General features: G+C 47.5%; 1 protein-coding gene across 1 annotated transcript in view; it reads right to left on the minus strand.

Annotated features, from left to right (window-relative positions):
- Nucleotides 1-412: 412 nt before the first annotated feature.
- Nucleotides 413-18,749, minus strand: part of SPATA16 (spermatogenesis associated 16) — a 476,121-nt gene continuing 457,784 nt past the window's right edge. The window contains exon 10 of the mRNA XM_078665447.1: nucleotides 413-610. Coding sequence (XP_078521573.1) covers nucleotides 413-610 — 198 coding nt within the window. The remainder of the gene's footprint in view (nucleotides 611-18,749) is intronic.

The following is an 18,749-nucleotide window of genomic DNA, read 5'->3' on the forward strand; positions in this document are numbered from 1 at the left end:
AACTTTGCGATGGGTTTGCATCGCTTTTGTGACTCAAACCTGGTACGAAGTTGTAGTAAATCTGGGCCTAAGTGTTTTATAGGGTTATATTCACATTTGTGCCCATGTGCCCTTGCAGTCACCTTGAATAACATGCCCATGTAAGCAGGAGCTTTATTTGTATTTAGAGAGTTGAGCAGAATCTGCTTTTCCACCAGACGTGCATATGTATATCAGGCAACTGTGTAACAACCAGAAACGGAGGGATGAAGGCCATAATTCTGCATAGCATTTTTAATAAACAAGTTAAGCTCCAGAGAACATTTATTTCTGCCAGCCTAGGCTAATGAAGTGCTGCAGCCCCTTTGCAAAGACGAGCCGTTGAGAGGGGATACCTCATTAATTTCAAGACAGGCCTTTGTTGTCGCAGCCGTCAGACTGCGGCGGTGTTAATGTCCTTCCCGTCTCCCTCCGCGCGTCGGGGGGACGCCGCCTTGTTCCCCAGTGACTGACAGAGCTGCGCGCTTTCAAGCCGCTTCAGTTTCATCCTCTGCCTCCGAGCAGTCCGAAGTTTCTTGGTCTTCAAGAAGCTATCCTCTAATTGGTATATAAAGTCTTCAATTAGCCCGACCTGCAACAACAAAAAAGTGCAATATATGTACATGGGTTTAAACACAGGCACAGATCTCCCATCGCCGACCGTGCTGAAAGCGCATCGGCTTTTTCGATTTCTGACACTCAAGAGTTAGCAAAGAAATAGCAGTTTATGGTCATGCTATGGGATGGTCTAGTTTGAGTTATGCATTTGTATTTATGACGTCATATGAACCTCCCATCGTGGCGTGACCTAACTTCCGCTGACCTACATCACATGCTGATTAATCAGCATTGATACATTTCAGAAGGTGCCTGTCAGTGCATTTGTATTTAACAGATTATATACTCAGTCATCTATTTTGATGATGCACGATGCTTCAGAGTGCTTTGTGGTATGTTTATGGTTAATTAATAGATGTACAGAGTAAACTCCATCTGTCTCAGGACGGCCAAACCGACATGCGCACTGAACTGTCTCTAACCCATCAGCGTTACCAGGTTGGAGACTGTGGGGCTTATTTATGAGCCCTTGCGTCACTTTTGCACCGCTGGTGCGTCACATTTTGTGATGCACCAGTGGCGTAAAAATGCGCCTTGTTGCGCCATATTTACAAAGTGACGCATCTAGGCAGATGCGTCACTTTGTAAACCCCTGCGCCACATTATACCTGCGCCAGGAATAATGTATGCTAGGGGGGGTGTATTGATGCAAGAAAGGGTCGTAGAAGTGACACAGTGAAATCTATACGATTTCACTGCACCATTTCTTGGATGCTAATGCATCAATATCTTACCCCTGCTTCATGGCAGGCATAAGACTGACGCAGGCACTGTCAACATGGGACTTGCCCATGTGTAATGACCCTTTGCTGAAGTTGCGTCACTTTTGTGACATACTCCAGTAATGCGTCATTTTTGCGCCTACAGATACGTCAGAAATACTGAAATATCTGTAACTCCTTGTGACATGATGCGTCATACAGTAAATATGACGGATCATTGGTGTCGCAGGGAGGGAAAAGTGACGCATCGCTGTTTTCACGCAGCAATGCGTCACTTTTCATAAATGAGGCCCTGCAAGCACAGGTTCCCAGTACTCTCTGGTAGCGCTATTTCATGGCACTCACGCCAATTCTGACACTGCCTTTAACCCTATGGCTGCTTCCGCTTTTTTGCGGCAGTGCGGGCGTTTTAAAAAACGGGCGCGGTCGCGTCGGCCATTGGCCGACGGCAGCACCAGCGAGGTAGTGCTGCTGTCGGCCAATGGCCGACGGCAGCAGCCAACGGGTTAAGCATGAGAGCAGCGGCAGGATTGGCCATAGGGGACACTTGGGAGCCTGTGTGCAGCAGCAGGACACAGAGTAAAAAAACGTTGGGTGGCAGGTAATATCTTTTTTCCATATTTTGTTTGTTTTCTTCGTTGCCTGTCTCCCCCCACTTCTCTGTCACCCATCGCCACCCCCCAACCTCCCGTCCCCCCTTCAACACTCTACCCGCAGACTTGTCGCTACTGGTCGCAGGTACAGATCTATCAATGCATCAACCCTTACTTTCGGGTTAAAGAGGTGGTGAGATGGTGTTCTTAAGTGAAGGATAAGTAGTTGTGGAGGAGAGTGTGAAGGTAAGAGAAGGATCATGACTGTGCACAATTAGGATTCATATTCCTGTATTCCACGAATCAAGGATCCTATTAATCACCAATTACCACAAAGACAGGGACGAGGGTATCCACCATCCCAAGCCGGTTTTCAAAACTGAATTAGTTGATTCACTAAGCCAGAATCCCATCAAGGATCTTAATTTTCTTTAGTGATACAGTTGGTAGGAACATATCACCATTTCTAGCAGCAGCTAGATACCTGCTCTGGGGCTGCCTTTTGCACAGTTATTCAGGGGCGACTCCTCCATTTGAGGAGAGGAACGTCACCCCACTAAGAAAAGCCCCAGGCCAGGGCTGAAAAATAAAATGGTAATAACGTTTATTAATTACAATTTTTTTCTCAGCACCCAACCCGTCCTGACCAGTGTCAGGACTGGGCGGGGCCAGTGCTGCAGAGTGGCAGCAGGGAGCTATGGGCTTAAGTTTAAAATGCGCTTGTCTCTTTGGCCGGCCGTCTTGCGATGGCCAGTGAGACATGCACATTTTAAACTTCTCTAACCGAGCTGTCTAAGACAGCTCGGTTATATAAAGTGCAGGCCTCCAGTGCTCATGAGAGTGCTACGTGAGGCCCCTCTCTCCAATCCTGGGACTGCTCTGATGCTTGTGAGAGCAGCACCAGGACTGGTTAGGGGAGTTGGCTGGGCCCGGCGTTGGAGCTTACCATCAAAATACCCAGGAGGAGGACGTGACAGTGGAAGGTAAGTCTATTTTTTCTTTTTGTCATGATCCTCACCACCCTTGGTACATGCCAGCCGCCACTGTGTTATTAGTTATTCCTTGCGTCTGTAGGGGGTTTGCACTGCTATTGCCTGTGCTGTGTGCAAGATTCCACTGCTTCTGTCTATAATGCACCTATTCAGCTCGTGGGGGAAGCTCACGCTGGTCCATTCCATTCTGATGAGCTATTAAGTGAGCATCCTCTGACCTTCATTAGAACCTGCACCTGAACACACGCCTGGCAACTTTTACAATCCTAGAAGTACACTGGCATCTGCGAGCATCAGACTGATATTTATTTGAATGAATACCCTTCCCCAGCCCTGACACTTCCTGCGTCTCCCTGCCAGACTGTCACTGTGAGCATCACACCCTAAGAATCAGCCCGGAGTACACCAGCATCACTCAGATTCGCATCAGAAACTCGATTTATTAGAAGTACCATGGGCTATGATGACAGAAAGCTAAGTTATATAAGCAACAATTCTAATGTTTTTTCTGACACTTGACTTTAGAATCAATCAATCAATCAATCAGGGAATTGTGACGCACGCTACTCATCCATGAGGGTCTTAAGGCGCTGAGGGTGGGGGGTCAGCTGAAGAGCCAGGTCTTGAGGCTCTTCCTGAAGGTGTACAGAGTAGGGGCACATCTGATGTTGATAGCGAGCTCGTTCCAGGTCTTTGCCACAATGTAGGAGAAGGCTGTTCCACCCGTTCTGGCTCTTCGGATAAGCAGGATTTCGGCAATTGTGAGATCAGCAGATCGGACGTTTTTCTTGGGTACGTGGAAGGAGATTCTTTCATTGAGGTATTGGGGTCTGGTGTTGTGGAGGCATTTGTGGGTGTGGGTGAGTATCTTAAAGGTTACTCTCTTATCGACGGGGAGCCAGTGAAGGTCTCGCAGGTGTTGGGTGATGTGTTCATGTCGCGGGATGCCGAGGACGAGTCTGGCCGAGGTGTTCTGTATGGACTGGAGCTTGCAGAGCAGGGATTTGTTGATTCCGGCATAGAGGGCATATCGCTAGTCCAGTCTGCTGGTTATGAGTGCGTGGGTGACAGTCGTTCTGGATTCGGGGGATCCATTTGATGGTCTTGCTGAGGGTGTTGAAGCAAGTGGAGGCGATGGCGTTTATCTGTCAGGTCATGGTGAGGGAGGAGTTGAGTACAATGCTGAGGTTCTGGACGCGATCCGTGGGGGTGGGGGGCTGCCGAGGGTGGGGGGCCACCAGGTGTTCTCCCATGCAGAGGGGGTGGTTCCGAGGACGAAGACTTCTGTCTTCTCAGATTTGAGCTTCAGGCAGCTGCTGCTCATTCAAAATGCAACGTCCTTCATTCCTTCCTGGAAGCGGAGTCTGGTGGTGTTGGGGTCCTTGGTGAGGGAGAGGATGAGCTGGGCATCATCAGTGTAGGATACTATTCTGAGTCCATGCTATCTGACAATGGCGGCGATGGGGGCCATGTAGATGTTGAAGAGCGTGGATAGAGCGTCGATCCCTGGGGCATTCCGCAGTTAATCTCTGTGGGTTTGGAGAGGATGGGCGTGAGTCTGATTCTTTGGGTTTTGCCGGTGAGGAAGGAGTGGAGCCAGTCAAGGGCGGCTCCCTGTACGCCAGCATCGTGAAGTCTGGTGGTGAGAGTGCGGTGGGAGACGATGTCGAAGGTTGCAGAGAGGTCAAGCAAGTACAGGGCTGCGGTGCGGCCTTCGTCGAGGAAGGTATGGATGTCATCTGTGGTGGTGAGTAAGGCAATCTCGGTGATATGGTTGTGCAGAATCTGGATTGGGAGGGGTTAAGGTTGGAGTTCTCTTTGATGAAGTTCTTTAGTTGGGCGTTGACGATCTTTTTGGTGACTTTGGCCGTGAAAGGGATGAGAGCGATGGGTCGGTAGTTCTTAAGGTCCGTCGGATCAGCTGAGGGCTTCTTGAAGAGGGGCTTGTTTCCAGTATTCGGAGACGGTGCTTGCATCGAAGGTGGCGCTGATGGTGCATCGCAGCACGGGTGCTATGGCGGTGGCGGTTTTCTGTGGAAGATGTGCGGAGGGCAGGGGTCTGTGGGGGTTTCTGAGTGAATGCCTTTCATGGTCGATGAGGTGTCTTCGGAGATGACTGGGGTCTAGGAGGAGATGGTCGTCTGGCTGTCGTTGCTGGGGGTAGGAATGGATTTGGTGTCTGGAGTCTGTTCGTTGAAGTTGTCATAGAGGGGTCTTATTTTCAGGTGGAAGTAGGAGCTGAGTTTGTTGTTGAGGTCCTGGTAGGGTGTGATATCCGTGGCTTTGCTGGGGGCCTTGGTAAATTCCTGAATGATGCTGAAGAGTTCCTTGGAGTTGCTAGAGTTGGCGTGGATTTTGTTTCGGATTAAGGTCCTTTCGGTGGTATGGTTTTCGGAGGTTTTGCTGTTTCTCCATAGCTTCTCGAGACATATGCAGGTGCGTCTGGATTCTTGGAGGTCGGCAGTGAACCAGGTAGCCTTCCTGGGGAGCTGTCTGTCATGGTTGCGGAGGGGGGCGAGCTTGTCTGTGCAGTTGGTGATTCATCTGTAAAGTTCTTTGGCTGCAGAGTTGGCATCGGTCGAGGTGGGGTGGGATCGTGGATGAGGGTGGAGTTGAGGTGCTCCTCGGCGACCTTGCTCCAGTTCCTTTGCGCTGGGCATGGTGTAGGTTTGGGGGCAGTGGCTTTGTTCAAAGAGAAGGGTACGCAGTGGTGGTCCATCCAGGGGGTTGCGTGATGTGGCTGAAGTGGATGTTGTTACCTCGTGTGAAGATGGGTCAAGGGTGTGTCTTGCCTTGTGGGTGGGGGTGGTGATGAGCTGTTTCAGTCCAAGGTTGTCCAGGAGGGTGGCAGAGTTGGAGTCGCTGATGTTGTCGAGGTGGAAGTTGAAGTCTCCGATGAGTATGTAGTCCATGGAGGCGATGGCGTGAGGTGCGATGAGGTCGGCGATGCTAGTGGTGAATGCGGTTCGAGGTCCGGGGGCGTCTGTAGGCGAGGGTATTGCGTAAGGTCATTCTGGGGCTGATCTGGATATGGAGGTATTCGGTGGTGGATGAGGAGTCACTTATGCTGGAGGTGGTGAGTTGGAGGGAGTTCTTGTGTGCGAGGACGAGTCCTCCTGGGCGGTTGGGGTGGTCCTTCCTCTGGATCTTGTATCCATCGGCGATGGCCATGGGGATGTCATAGGTGGAGGTGGGGTTGGTCCAGGTTTCCATGAAGAAGGCGACGTTTGGCGAGAGGGTGTCGAGGAGGTCCCAGATCTCTACAGCATGTCTGTGCAGGCAGCGCACGTTAAGGAAGATGCACCTCAAAGCTTCGGGAGTGCTGTTGTATGGTGTGAAGGCAGCAGCCGTGGAGGTGCAGAGGATGGTGAAGGTTTGTCAGCAGTGTCGGCAGTAGAACTGGCCGTGGGTGGTGTTAATAGTAGACAGCTGGCAGTTGTTGTTCCTAGTGGTGGGTGGTCAGAGAGCCAGTGTCTTGGCGCTGGTCGCATTCGGGTCGTGAACAGGTGCAGACGGTCTTCCCTTTGGTACGCCTTCAGCTCTCCAGTGGTGCGGCCGCACAGCAGCCGCCATTAAATAGGGAAGGGAGTAGGGAAGGGCAGCTGGGAGGCGGGAGCAGGAACCAGCAGGGGGGAGGGACCGCTGGGGCAGCACCTGCAGGAAAGGGCGGCAAAACGGGCATGGAGGACACAAACAACAGCACAGGTACAAGTAATAAATGAAAACAGGCAAAATAAACATAAAGACAGAAAATAACAACTACAAAGGCACAATAACAAAAAGACAGAGGAAAGACAGAAAACTGGCTCAAACACAAAGCCAGACAACAGTGGACCAGCAGAAGAGCAAGGCTTTCCCACTGGACCACCAGGAATGAGGTGCAGGCAGGAGCCTGCAAGTGGAGAAGGGCCTCAAATACCTACCTTCTCAGAGAGGTGTAGGGGGCATTGGCAGCGGCACAACAGCGGAGCTGCTGGGGCAGAGAGCAGAGTCCCTGACCAGGAGGTCAGAGGTCTTGATTACATGCCAGAGCAGCTGCCGCCATTAAATAGGGAAGGGAGAGGCAAGCGTAGCTGGGAGGCAGGAGCGGGAACTGGCAGGGAGGAGGGGTTGTGGGGGCAGCAGCGGCGGGAAAGGGTGGCGAAACGGGCCTCGGAGGACACAAACAACGGTACAAGTAATAAATGAAAACAGGCAAAATAAACAGAAAGACATAAAAGAACAATTACAAAGGCACAATAACAAACAGACAGAAGTAAGACAGAAAACAGGCACAAACGCAAAGACAGACAACAGCGGACCAGCAGAAGAGCAAGGCTCTCCCACTGGACTACCAGGGATGAGGCGCAGCCAGGAGCCTGCGGGGGAGGAGGGCCTCGAAAATCTACCTTCTCAGAGAGGTGTAGGGGGCAGCGGCACAACAGCTGAGCTGCTGGGGCAGAGTGCAGAGTCCCTGACCAGGAGGGCTTTTAAATTGCTAAGGAGAAACGATAGACATCTTGGGGCAGATTTACCAGCCCCTTGCGCCACTTTTGCGCCACTATTAACATGGGGAAAGTGACGCGAAAGTGGTGCATGGGGCTTGTAAATCTGCCCCCTTGTCTCTAGGTCGTAGCAGGCACCGGGCGTTTCCACGGTGGGCCGCCAGGGTGGGGACCGGTTTTGGACCCCATGGAGGCTGTGACAAAAGCTGCAGGGGTAAGACAGGAGTGGTGCTTCCAACAGGCACCACCCTCCCAGGGGGCCAGCAGAGCTCTTTGCCAGGGCCGGTTTTGGTTCCCAGTCCGGTCGTGGTTGTCTCCTAGAAAAATACTTAAAATTCATGTCAATTCTCCAGGCATCTGACTTATGATCTGCATTGTGAAGGTGCAGTATCTCACACTGCAGAAAGCGCGGCTTAAGTGTGTTGGTGCAAATATTTCCCTGCTGTGTATCCCGTGTTTTGATTGGACATACTAGATGTCGACGTGTGCACTGCTCGTTACCCTCTCTTTCATTTGCTGCAGTTGAAAACAGAAGGGGTCATCAGCATCATCATCAAATATTCTTTATTCTGTTATTTAACACCATATAAGACACAAACAATTACAATAATACATAAATTCATGAATTAATACAAACTACATCAAATGAATCAGTAAAAATACACACATAAAAAAATTAAAATTTGGAGTAAAAGATTTAAAATCCAACTCTGAAAACTAATACAGTGCCAGAACAAAATGATATAAATGTATCTCAAGGCCCAGAGCAAGTCCTATCGTTCTACTTCTAGCAGCCCCTACTAGAAAACTACCTACATTAATACATACTTGTGCACACGGCAGCATCTGTAGATATATTAGAGCAGGTTTTGCTTGTACAAAATGTTTCCCTCTTAGCAGTGGTACCATATAGTGTCTTAACAAACAGTAATGATCACAAAACATTACGAAATGCATGGTGTTTTGTGCAGAAAAACTGTTACAGCAACAGGGGTCTAAATTAACAACTATATTCCACCTCTGAGGTTCCGCCAGCAACCAGTGCAGCAGATTTAACCTGAATCTCGTTAACAGACACTGATGGTGAAGATTTGTGACCACTGTTAAAAAAGGCTCTATTGAGGGGAAAGAGTTTAAAAGTGGCGGCTGCCTCTGAACGGGGTTGGTGTGGTAGGGGCAGGGATGCTGGGGGGTGGTGGGTAAAAAAACTAAAATAAATAAACTTAACTTCTCTGCCGTTGATGCCTCTCTCGCCGCCCCATGCCTGTCCTCCATCTGCTGGCAGCACCAGAAGCACTCAGGTTTCCGGACTCTCCAGCCAAGCACAACGCTGACTGAGCTGTGTTGTGATTGGTCTGAGCAGCCTGTTTGGCCACTCAGGCAGTGCCTGGGAAGGCTGTGCATGTTCTCCACGGGGCTGTGCAACAGCCCAATGGAGAACATGCCAAGTGCGCATGACGGTTTGGTCGGCTCTAGAGCGCCAGTCAAGCCTTCATGCGCACGTAGGGAGGAAGTGCAAACCACTCCTGCTCCCTCTGCGACGAGCCAGCCCCGCCCGACCTGGATGGAGCAAAGAAAAATTACATTATAATACCTTCTTGTTGTTATCATTTTATTTTTCTTTAGCACTGCTCAAGGAGCAACAGGGCGACGCTCCTCAGACTTAACGGAGGAGCCACCACTGGACTGTAATAAAATGTAGTCTCTTACTGAAGGTTTACTTACCTCTCTGGCTTCTCTCTCAAATTGGCCATTACAAGTATGGGGTGGCCCGAACAAGTCTGTGGACCTGGGTAACTTTCAATATAGAAAAATAGTGGTCCTCAAACCAATCAGTCTCAATAGTGAAAGTAATTAAATTGTTTTCTTAGTTTGGAGCTAAAGTAAATTCACGCTCCTTGCGGACAACAATGCTTGTGCATAACATTTTACACTTAAACAAATATATATATATATATATATATATATATAAATATATATATATATATATATATATATATATATATACATATACATAAAATAGAAAACGGATGTGCAGAGACTTAACTTTGTAGTTGCAGCAACCTTGTTTAAGAAACGTCTAATGATAAAACTCTAAGAATGAAAATAAATTCATGTTTTTCAAACAAAGTTAAGACTCTGCACATCCGTTTTCTTTTATATATATATATAAATATATATATATATATATATATATATATTTATAGTTATATATATTTTTTAGCACCACGGTCCACTCATCAATAGATCACCCGGACACACCACGCTGCTTGTGAAGTAGATTTAATGCAGGAAACCTGAGCAAGGCAAAAGCCGAAACGCATTGTTTCCTGCATTAAATCTACTTCACAAGCAGCGTGGTGTGTCCAGGTGATCTATTGATGAGTGGATCGTGGTACTAAAAAATTACGGGCTGCCGGTAGCCCTATCTCGGACCGCCCTTGCAGTGGCTTGGCTATTCCTTCAACCGGGACTGGTGTTTGTGCATATATATATATATATATATATATATATATATATATATATATATATATATTTGTTCAAGTGTTAAATCTTATGCTCGAGCATTGTTGTCCACAAGGAGAGTGAATTTACTTTAGCTCCAAACTAAGAAAACAATTTAATTAATTTCACTATTTCACTATTGAGACTGATTGGTTTGAGAACCACTATTTTTCTATATTATTCTCGCTTATAGTGAGGAACAGAGAGGAAACGTTTCATGAGCCAGCCCAGGCCCTCTCTTGTGATCCTATCTGGGGACCTATATAACTCTGGACGCCCCAGCTTTCCAGCTATTTATTTAAAATAGCTAAGCCGCCGGAAAGTTGCCCCTCTCCAGGGACAGGCAATCTTTTATGATTATCTGGTTAAATTCTAGGTCCTGATGTATTTAGATCCTGAATCCACCTTAATAGGGGGGGCGTAGAGTCAAACGGTCTGAAATATAACCAACACCTATCTCTTCATGGACATAACATCCTGAAAGCACCTGATCTCGTCTGATCTCAGAACCGTAAGGGTCATTTATACTAAGGGGCATATTTATGAGTTCTGGCGCATCTCTGCAAATCAGCAGGGATGCGCCAGAACAAATGCGTCACGCAAAACTACCCTTGCGTCACGGCGGATGCGCCGCAAGGGTAGGCAGATGCGTGACGCATCTCGTGATGTAAGGGCGGTGCATCGTTGGTGTCGCGTCGCAAGTGCGACGCGACTCCAGCAATGCTGGGTGTGCCCTATACTTAACATGCTGCATCAGTCCTTACGCCTGCTTCAAGCAGGCGTAAGGAATTGACGTAGCAGCGTTGCACAAGTTCCTGCGTGAAATCTTGTAGATTTCACGCAGGCACTTTTGCGAGGCGCACCTGCCCCGGAACGCCCACCCTGCGCCAGAACGCCCACATGTGGCGCAGGGCTTTACAACGTGACACATCTGCCTAGATGCGTCACGTTGTAAATGGGTCGCAGGGATGCGCCACGTTTACGCCACCGTTGCGTGACGCAACGGCGGCATAAACGTGGCGCTAGTCCGACATTAATCTGCCCCTAAGATTTTTAGCCAGCACTCGCTTGATGCTAAGGATTGCGTCAATTTACGTGGCATTATAAAAGCCTGTCGGTGCAGTGCTCCGTGAGTGCTTTTCTGTCACACAATATTTTTCCTTCGATATTGTGATCAAACAACTTTTCGGATATACCACTAATATATAATTTTTAACAGTTTATCCAAAGCACACTGGCTGGAAATCTACATAATCTGAAACCAGTAAAACGAAGTCATATATAACATAAGCACATGCATACATAATAATAAATAGATTTCTTTATTATGTAGTTTTCCATGTCAGACTTCTCCTGCTGCTTAGCCCTGTAATACACATGCTGACAATGACCCAACTCAACAGGAAAAACCTGTTGGAAACGTAACCTGTGGATCCAGGCTGTACCTTGATCACTGCAGGGGACACACAACTTACTGAGACCTCTTAGTAAAAGACCAACAAATGACCATATTGTAATCCCGCATTAACAGCTGGCACTTTTGGGTGACTAATACTGTCCAAAGGAGAATAGTATATGGTTATCTTTCGCGACAGTAGAAAACTTCCACTTTGAATACTCACAATTACCAAATTCATGTTTTCAAAACCACAGGATGCTCTTTCTAGTTTAGAATTCTTTTTTTTTTTACACTATATTGCCAGTGCTGTACAGCGATATGCACAATACAGAGGTCATATATATTGATCCGCCATTATATTGACTTTATAATATCGACTTCCATCCTGTCATCACGGTAAGCGTACATCTCGAAGTATAGATTTACTATTCTTAATCCCACATCTACTTATCTTGATATGCTGAGAGTCGATACTGTGCAGTCTGTGCAAATGCAACGTAATATTTAAACTTCAATATTAAGACAAGACCCTTGTGGGATTCCCTAACACTGTATGCTCCGAGTGAAATTAGCAAACTGAAAAGGGCTGACATGCTGTTCAGATCAATTGAGAAAATACAGCAACATTGAAGTAGAATGTATAGTTGTCTAGGTCAATATCAGTGAGTTCAACTATCAGAATTTCTTTTATCAGCATCCCAGGGGACAGTCTGTCTTTGTGGCCACTGTAGGTTATTTTTAATGTCTCTATCATAATATGTTAGGAACAACTTTTTCTCAATGCTCTAGGGATTTGGAGAAGGTGTCCTTGATGGCTACAAAATTGCTGCAACCAAGAAAGTACACATGAAACACAAGTTTTCCTGTTTGAAAAACTGCTTGTCAACACAGAATATGAAAGTTACTTCTCTGTTTAATTTATCCTTAAGTGACCTTGAACGTTAACGTTGGTCAATCCATCCAGTGACTGCCACCTATGAACTAATGTTAATAGGGCAAATAACAACACATTATTTATGTGGTTAAGGGACTAGTTGTGGAGTTGCCAATCTGTGCGTCACACATCTGATTAACAACAAAACATTATCAAAAACATGTAAATCATATCACGTTTATTCACTGTTGTATCCTCATTACAGTGAAAATCAAGTTATCCCTGCAGTCAAGTAACAGGTATAGCAAGCTGTGAGATAGCCACTCTTAGTCTTCTCCCACGAAGTCCTGGTTTCCACAATATATAAAGAAAACAGTGCAATAGTATCTGATACTTTGGCGCAATCACCACTGGCCCTTTTTGGCAACTGCTTGTCGTTATAGACGCATAGGAGCAGCATATCTCAACTTTGCTCCCCAGTGACTCAGTTATAGCAGATGACTGATGCTCTGGGAGGAACTAGCCAGAGGGAGGTAGAAGAGAGTGGAATGGAGAGTAGATACATTTTATGTACAGGAGCCAAAGGAAGGTGGAGGCAATGCCAGAGGGTGATGGGGCAAGGTGGCTGGTCGCAAGGTATGGGCGTTTTCATAAATGAAAAAATAAGGTGAAAAGCATTTATTTGGGGGGAGCCAGCAGGGATATATTCTTCTAGAACCAGGCGCAGAACAAAGGCCCCCACAGTTTGTGTGTGTGTGTGTGTGTGGGGGGGGGGTGACTCAAGCTCCAAGGGACCCCCTCAGCCGCACACCTTTGCAGAGACTTCAAACAATACAGAATACCGTAGCCAGGCTCATCCTTGACGTTCCCATATCACACCTCTCCTCAGGAAACTCCACTGCCTCCCCGTACAGAAGAGATGGCAATTGAAGCAGCTAACCCATGCACACAGGACTCTATACAACCAACGAGCATTTTACATCAACAACCACCAAAACGTCCACCTACTATCTAGAAGTTTATGCTCAACTTCCCTATCACTTGCCCACATGGTCCGAATCCACCAAAGCAAAAGTGGAGTCTCATACATCGCAGCAAAGTCCTGGAACATCCTCCTCCTTCAGCGCTGATCCATCACCTCTCTTCTGGAGTTCCGAAGGGGCCTCAAGACCTGGTATATGAGATATGAGCCTCTGGGACCTGCAAGCACCTGTATACCCTATTGAGTGATTAGCAGCACTAAATACATCCTGATTGATTGATTTATTGAAAAGGGAGGCATCGGGGCCTCTCCTCCCTTTGGGCTCAGCAACCTGGAGGCTGCCCAGGCGAGTGCCAATTCTCTGTGTGGTCCTCACACCCGGCGCACTATCCAATAACGAGGCCGCAGGAGCCTCTACTCCCTCATTACTCCCCTGGGCCCCCAAGGTTCTCTTGCAGGTGGAAGAGAGATTGTCTTCATCCATTGGAGCAGGGGGGAATATGCCCTCGCTATCCTGCTCACTCTTTGGGCCCCGCTTCTCACCACGTGGGCAGCGGCATCAGTACTTCTCAGCTCTGCATAATGGTGGCCGCAGGCTGGTTAGGGAGCTGATCCCCGCTTCTCCACCCGTCTCCACGACTACTCCCCCAGCCCCAGATGACTACGTCACCCCCGGGACTGTGCGTCTACAGCCAGTGCCCTCCGGGTGCAGGGGGGGGTGTCAGGATGATTTGGCTGTGGGCTGGGGTGCAGTAGCTCTGCAAATAGCCGTTTCCAAGCGGCTCCCAGACATACACATTTGATGCAATCCCATGTTTACAAAATGTTGTAAACCTGAATTTGCATCAACATCCATAAGGGGATGCTTTGGAACACACATGCTCCACCCATGGAAAGCATCCCAGATCGAAATGTAACGTAATGTAGGACCTGCATTGCACTGAGGGGCATATTATCAAGGGATTTATCTCCGCTTTTTTGGCTTTAAAAGCCAAGAAAGCGGAGATAAAATTATCTCCCTATTACCTAGCTGTCGCTAACACCAGTTAGCGACAGCTAGTAGGAGATAGCGACCATCTTAGGCCCGCTTTGCATGTCAGAGATATTTATCACTAATGACATGCAAAGTGGGCGTTGCCAAGATGTTAGCGACTGGAAACAGTCGCTAACATCGCTATCTCCTATTACCAACTTTTGGAGATATTCACGCTAAGCGCGAATATCTCCAAAAGCTAACACCTGCCCTGAGCAGTTCTTAGCCATGTTATCCAATGGGAGGTGGATAACATGGCTAAGAGCATTAGCTCGGTAATGCATGAATATCGCTGACTTTACAGCGATATTCATGCATTGCGGCCGATTTGTATCGCTTAGGAGATAAACCTTGATAATAGCAAGGCTCCTAAGCGATAAAAATCACCGCAACACGGCGATAAAATTATTGCCGCTAAGCCAACATAGCGATAATTATCGCTAGTTGTTGGTAATATGCCCCTATATTTCTTTACAAAGCCACGAAAGGTGGCACAAATTGCCCCTTGTGCGTCTTTGTGAATCTGAATTAAGATATTGTGCTATTTTGCGTCACTCTGCTTGACATGAGGACATTGCACCTCCTTAAAATATCTGGCCATCAAGCCTTAATTCAAATTTGCAAAGACATGCAACAAGGGGCTATTTGTTCCTCCTTGAGTGGCTATATAAAGAATGTAATGCAATGCAGCAGCTTGTGCTGTGTTAAGTTACATTTCAAGCTGGGATGCGTTCCATGGGGGCATGGGTGTTCCCATGCGGCCACCCATGCACCTGACACAATTCCAGTTTTTGAAAAGTTTGCAATTCCGAAGAAAGGCCATATTGGGGAAAACACAAAAGGCAGCAGATAAATGATTTGAACGTTTAAAAATGTTAGCATATGCATCTATTGTTTCTATATTCAACTTCATATTTTAAATCCTTTTACTCTGCCCTGCACTCTGTTTGCCTTGTTCTTCTTGTTAGCCCTTTCTCTTTAGCTAGCTCTATCCCTTTCCTCCCACCAATGGTGTCTGTCTCTACTATCTCTATATAGGGCACATGAACCCTTGCCGCTCTTTCTGTTTGGACTTCCCAGTTTCTCTCCCATCGTGTGTTACCTTCTTACCGCTGTGCTTGGAAACAATGAGGCATATGTAGAAGGGGACTGCGCCACCAGAACATCACTTTTTTCGACGTCACAGTAGCACAATGCCCTGCACGATATTTACAAAGTGTTGTTAAGCCATTTTCCATAGCTTAACGCCTCTTTGTAAATAAGATACCCTTTCACACAGATATCTGTGTGAAAAGGGCATGCAGTGGGTCATTTTACGTCAACACCTATTGCTTTTTGGTGCTGCCCCAATTTACAAGGATGTGTTATTCAGAGAAAGTGCCAAAAACTAACACCATCCAAAAGCAGGCATTTGATTGGCGCAAAGAGGAGAACTACTTTCATTTCTCCTCACTTTTTCTTTTTCTATAAGGGCACATTCCTGCACATAAACAATTATCCCTGCAATGCAGGCACCCGTGCACTATGGCACAAGGGTGTCTGTGTTAGCGCTAGGCAGCTATTTTTAGCGCCAGTGCATGGGAAAACACAGGGGTGCAGCGTACTCTTGTAAATAAGGCGCATCACTGTGTTTTTGAAATTATGCAGTGCTGCAAAATATGCAACAGCAACGTGCGGCGGCATTTCTTTGTACGTAGGCCGCATGTGCGAAGGTACTTTATGTACCGGTTCAGCGGGACTTAATTTTGTCATTTTGCCATTGGCAGAAAGCATTAAGAAAGCAAAAATGCATATGCAGATTATCAAAGGTATTTTCAAATCTTTCCAAACCCATGCTTCACTATTTGTACCTCTGGTCCATGGCCACTCAGTCTCTTCAGCCTCATGTAATTAACAAAATCAGAAGTAACAAAAGATACCTATGTACATACCTAAGAAGTTTTGGCTGAGTCCCCTCATTCCATGGTCTGTTTCACTGTCACACTTTCCTCCAGTCCACTACACCATACTGTATGCAGCTATGGGTTAGCCTACTTCAGCCATTGGCTGTCTTGCACTAGAGGGTATTTTAATTCTGATCACGTGTGCACATCCACCTAAAAAGAAGTGCACCTCAGTGCTATGGCTAGTGGGCTAATACTTTGTCAATTTATTTTGTATTTCCATTCTTTATTATATTTTTATTTTTTTCTCTGCCTTGTGAGTTTGAACTATGTCTTCAGGTTACATAATTCAAAGTCAATAGTACCTTTTCTGTGCACCCAAAAAAATAATATCTTCCTGTGATGAGTATTAATACTTAAACGGGGTTCTATACCTGCTCTAATTACACCTGTCTCTCAGGAGGCACCCACAATGGTCAATTCAATTACATACGATAGTTCATTTTTTATTATTACATTTAATTGACAGGATATGGCCATCACATTTAGGTGTTAGAAAGAGTACTTTTTTGGTTCTTTTGTATTTTTATGGCTTATGCTTGCAATTAAAATTAAATAAAAAAATAGCAGTTGCTCTAGCTTGGCAAAGCCAGGCATGTTTTACTTGTTAAAGAATGTCCTATTACTTACCGGTAATCTTCATTACTCCGGGTCCCGTAGTCCTCGACACCTTCATAACAAAGTGAGAGATAATCCATCTCACTGACAGAAAAAAAAGAACGAAGGAATGCTGGACCTACCCTCCCCCTCCCGCTGGGAGTACATAAGCGTACAGGTCCCAGCATTCCCTCTGAAATACCAAGCCAAGGATGAAGGCCGGCAGATCGGGAGGGAGGTAAGTCATGAAGATGTCGAGGACTACGGGTCCCGCAGTAATGAAGATTACCTGTAAGTAATAGGACATTACCCCCAGGTCCCTAGGTCCTCGACACCTTCATAACAAAGTGAGAAATACCAAAGCAGACCCCGGCATTCATCCAAAAACACAACAAACTACCAGAACATCAAAGAAACCCAGAGATTTATTGACAAAACAGAAGAATCAGGAGCGAACACAGCCCAACACCCCAAAGCAAAACCGCCCTCATTCCCCAGCAGATTGAGAAGGCGGTAATGCCTGATGAAAGTATTAGAAGAAGCCGAAGTGGCCGCCCTACAGATCTCAGAGAGAAGAACACCTCGGATGTCCGCCCAAGAGGCCGCCACCCCCCTCGTAGAACGGCCCTGAACACCCACAGGCGGAGGGGACCCAGAAAGAGAGTAGGCCAAGGAAATGACTTGCTTCAGCCAACGACCTATCGACACAGAGGAAGCCTTACTCCCACGGGAAGAAGCCCCAAAGGAGACAAAAAGCGAATCAGTCATGCGAAACACTGCTGTGCGCTCAAGATAAATACGCAAAGCCCGGTACACATCCAACAAAGACCAACTGGGACCACCAGGGGAATCCAGAACAGAGCCCAAAGCAGGCAAGACCAGCTCCTGGCACCTGCGAAACTGCGAAGCAACCTTCGGCACAAAAGACGAATCAAGGCAAAGCACCACCCCATCCTCCGAGAAGGACAAGAAAGGCTCACGCACCATCAAAGCCCCAACTCGCCAAGGCGACGAGCAAAGGTGATGGCCACCAGAAAAACAACTTTGAGAGTAACGAACTTCAAGTCCACCTCAGCCAAGGGCTCAAATGGAGGATCAAGCAAAGCCCGAAGAACCAAGGGCAAATGCCACAGGGGTAAGGAAGGGCGCGATACAGGACAAGAAAGAGAAAAGCTGCATAGCAGACGAGAAACCAAGTCCTCACCATCCAAAAGGTTCCCCCACGGGGAACGAAACACCTGAACAGCGGCCCACTGGGCACGCAAAGTGGACACAGCCCAACCCTTCTCGAAACCTTCCCACAAAAACTGAACAACACCTGCAAAGAAAAGTGTAAAGGGGAAAAGCCCAACGCCGAACACCAGCGACTGAAATTACCCCAATGCCGATCATAGGATTTGAGGGTAGACGGCCGACAGGAACGCTGAACTGCCACCACTAAATGTTCTGTGAAACCGCGCCGCCTCCACCCCTGCCTCTCAATTTCCACACCGACAGCCACATTCGGAGAAGAGACAGGGACGGGGAAGACCTCAGGGGAGACGGGGACAGGGGAAGAAACCAGGGACCCCGCACCACCAAAAGACGAACCGTCGGAAACCACGACCTCCGAGGCCAAAAGGGCAGGACCACCACAACCTCCCGATCCTCCAGACACAGGCGGGCCAGAAATCGGGAAATCGGACCAAAAGGAGGAAATGCAAAGAGAAGGCGGGACGGCCAAGGAATCGATAGGGCATCCACCCCCCAACAACCCTCCTGCAGAAACCGGGAGCAGAAGCGAGGAAGCTGAGGATTGCGCCGGGAGGCAAAGAGGTCCAGAAAGGGAAGACCAAACCTCCTGCACACAAGCCGAAATGCAACCGGGGTGAGAGACAACTCCAGAGTACCCGGAAAGCCACGAATCAGGACATCCGCCACACAGTTGTCCACTCCCTGAATATGAATCGCAGTCAGAGACAGCAGATGACCCTCCGCCCAACAGAACAG

The sequence above is a fragment of the Lissotriton helveticus genome, chromosome 11 (assembly GCF_964261635.1).
Source record: "Lissotriton helveticus chromosome 11, aLisHel1.1, whole genome shotgun sequence".
In the NCBI taxonomy this organism is placed as follows: Eukaryota; Metazoa; Chordata; class Amphibia; order Caudata; family Salamandridae; genus Lissotriton; species Lissotriton helveticus.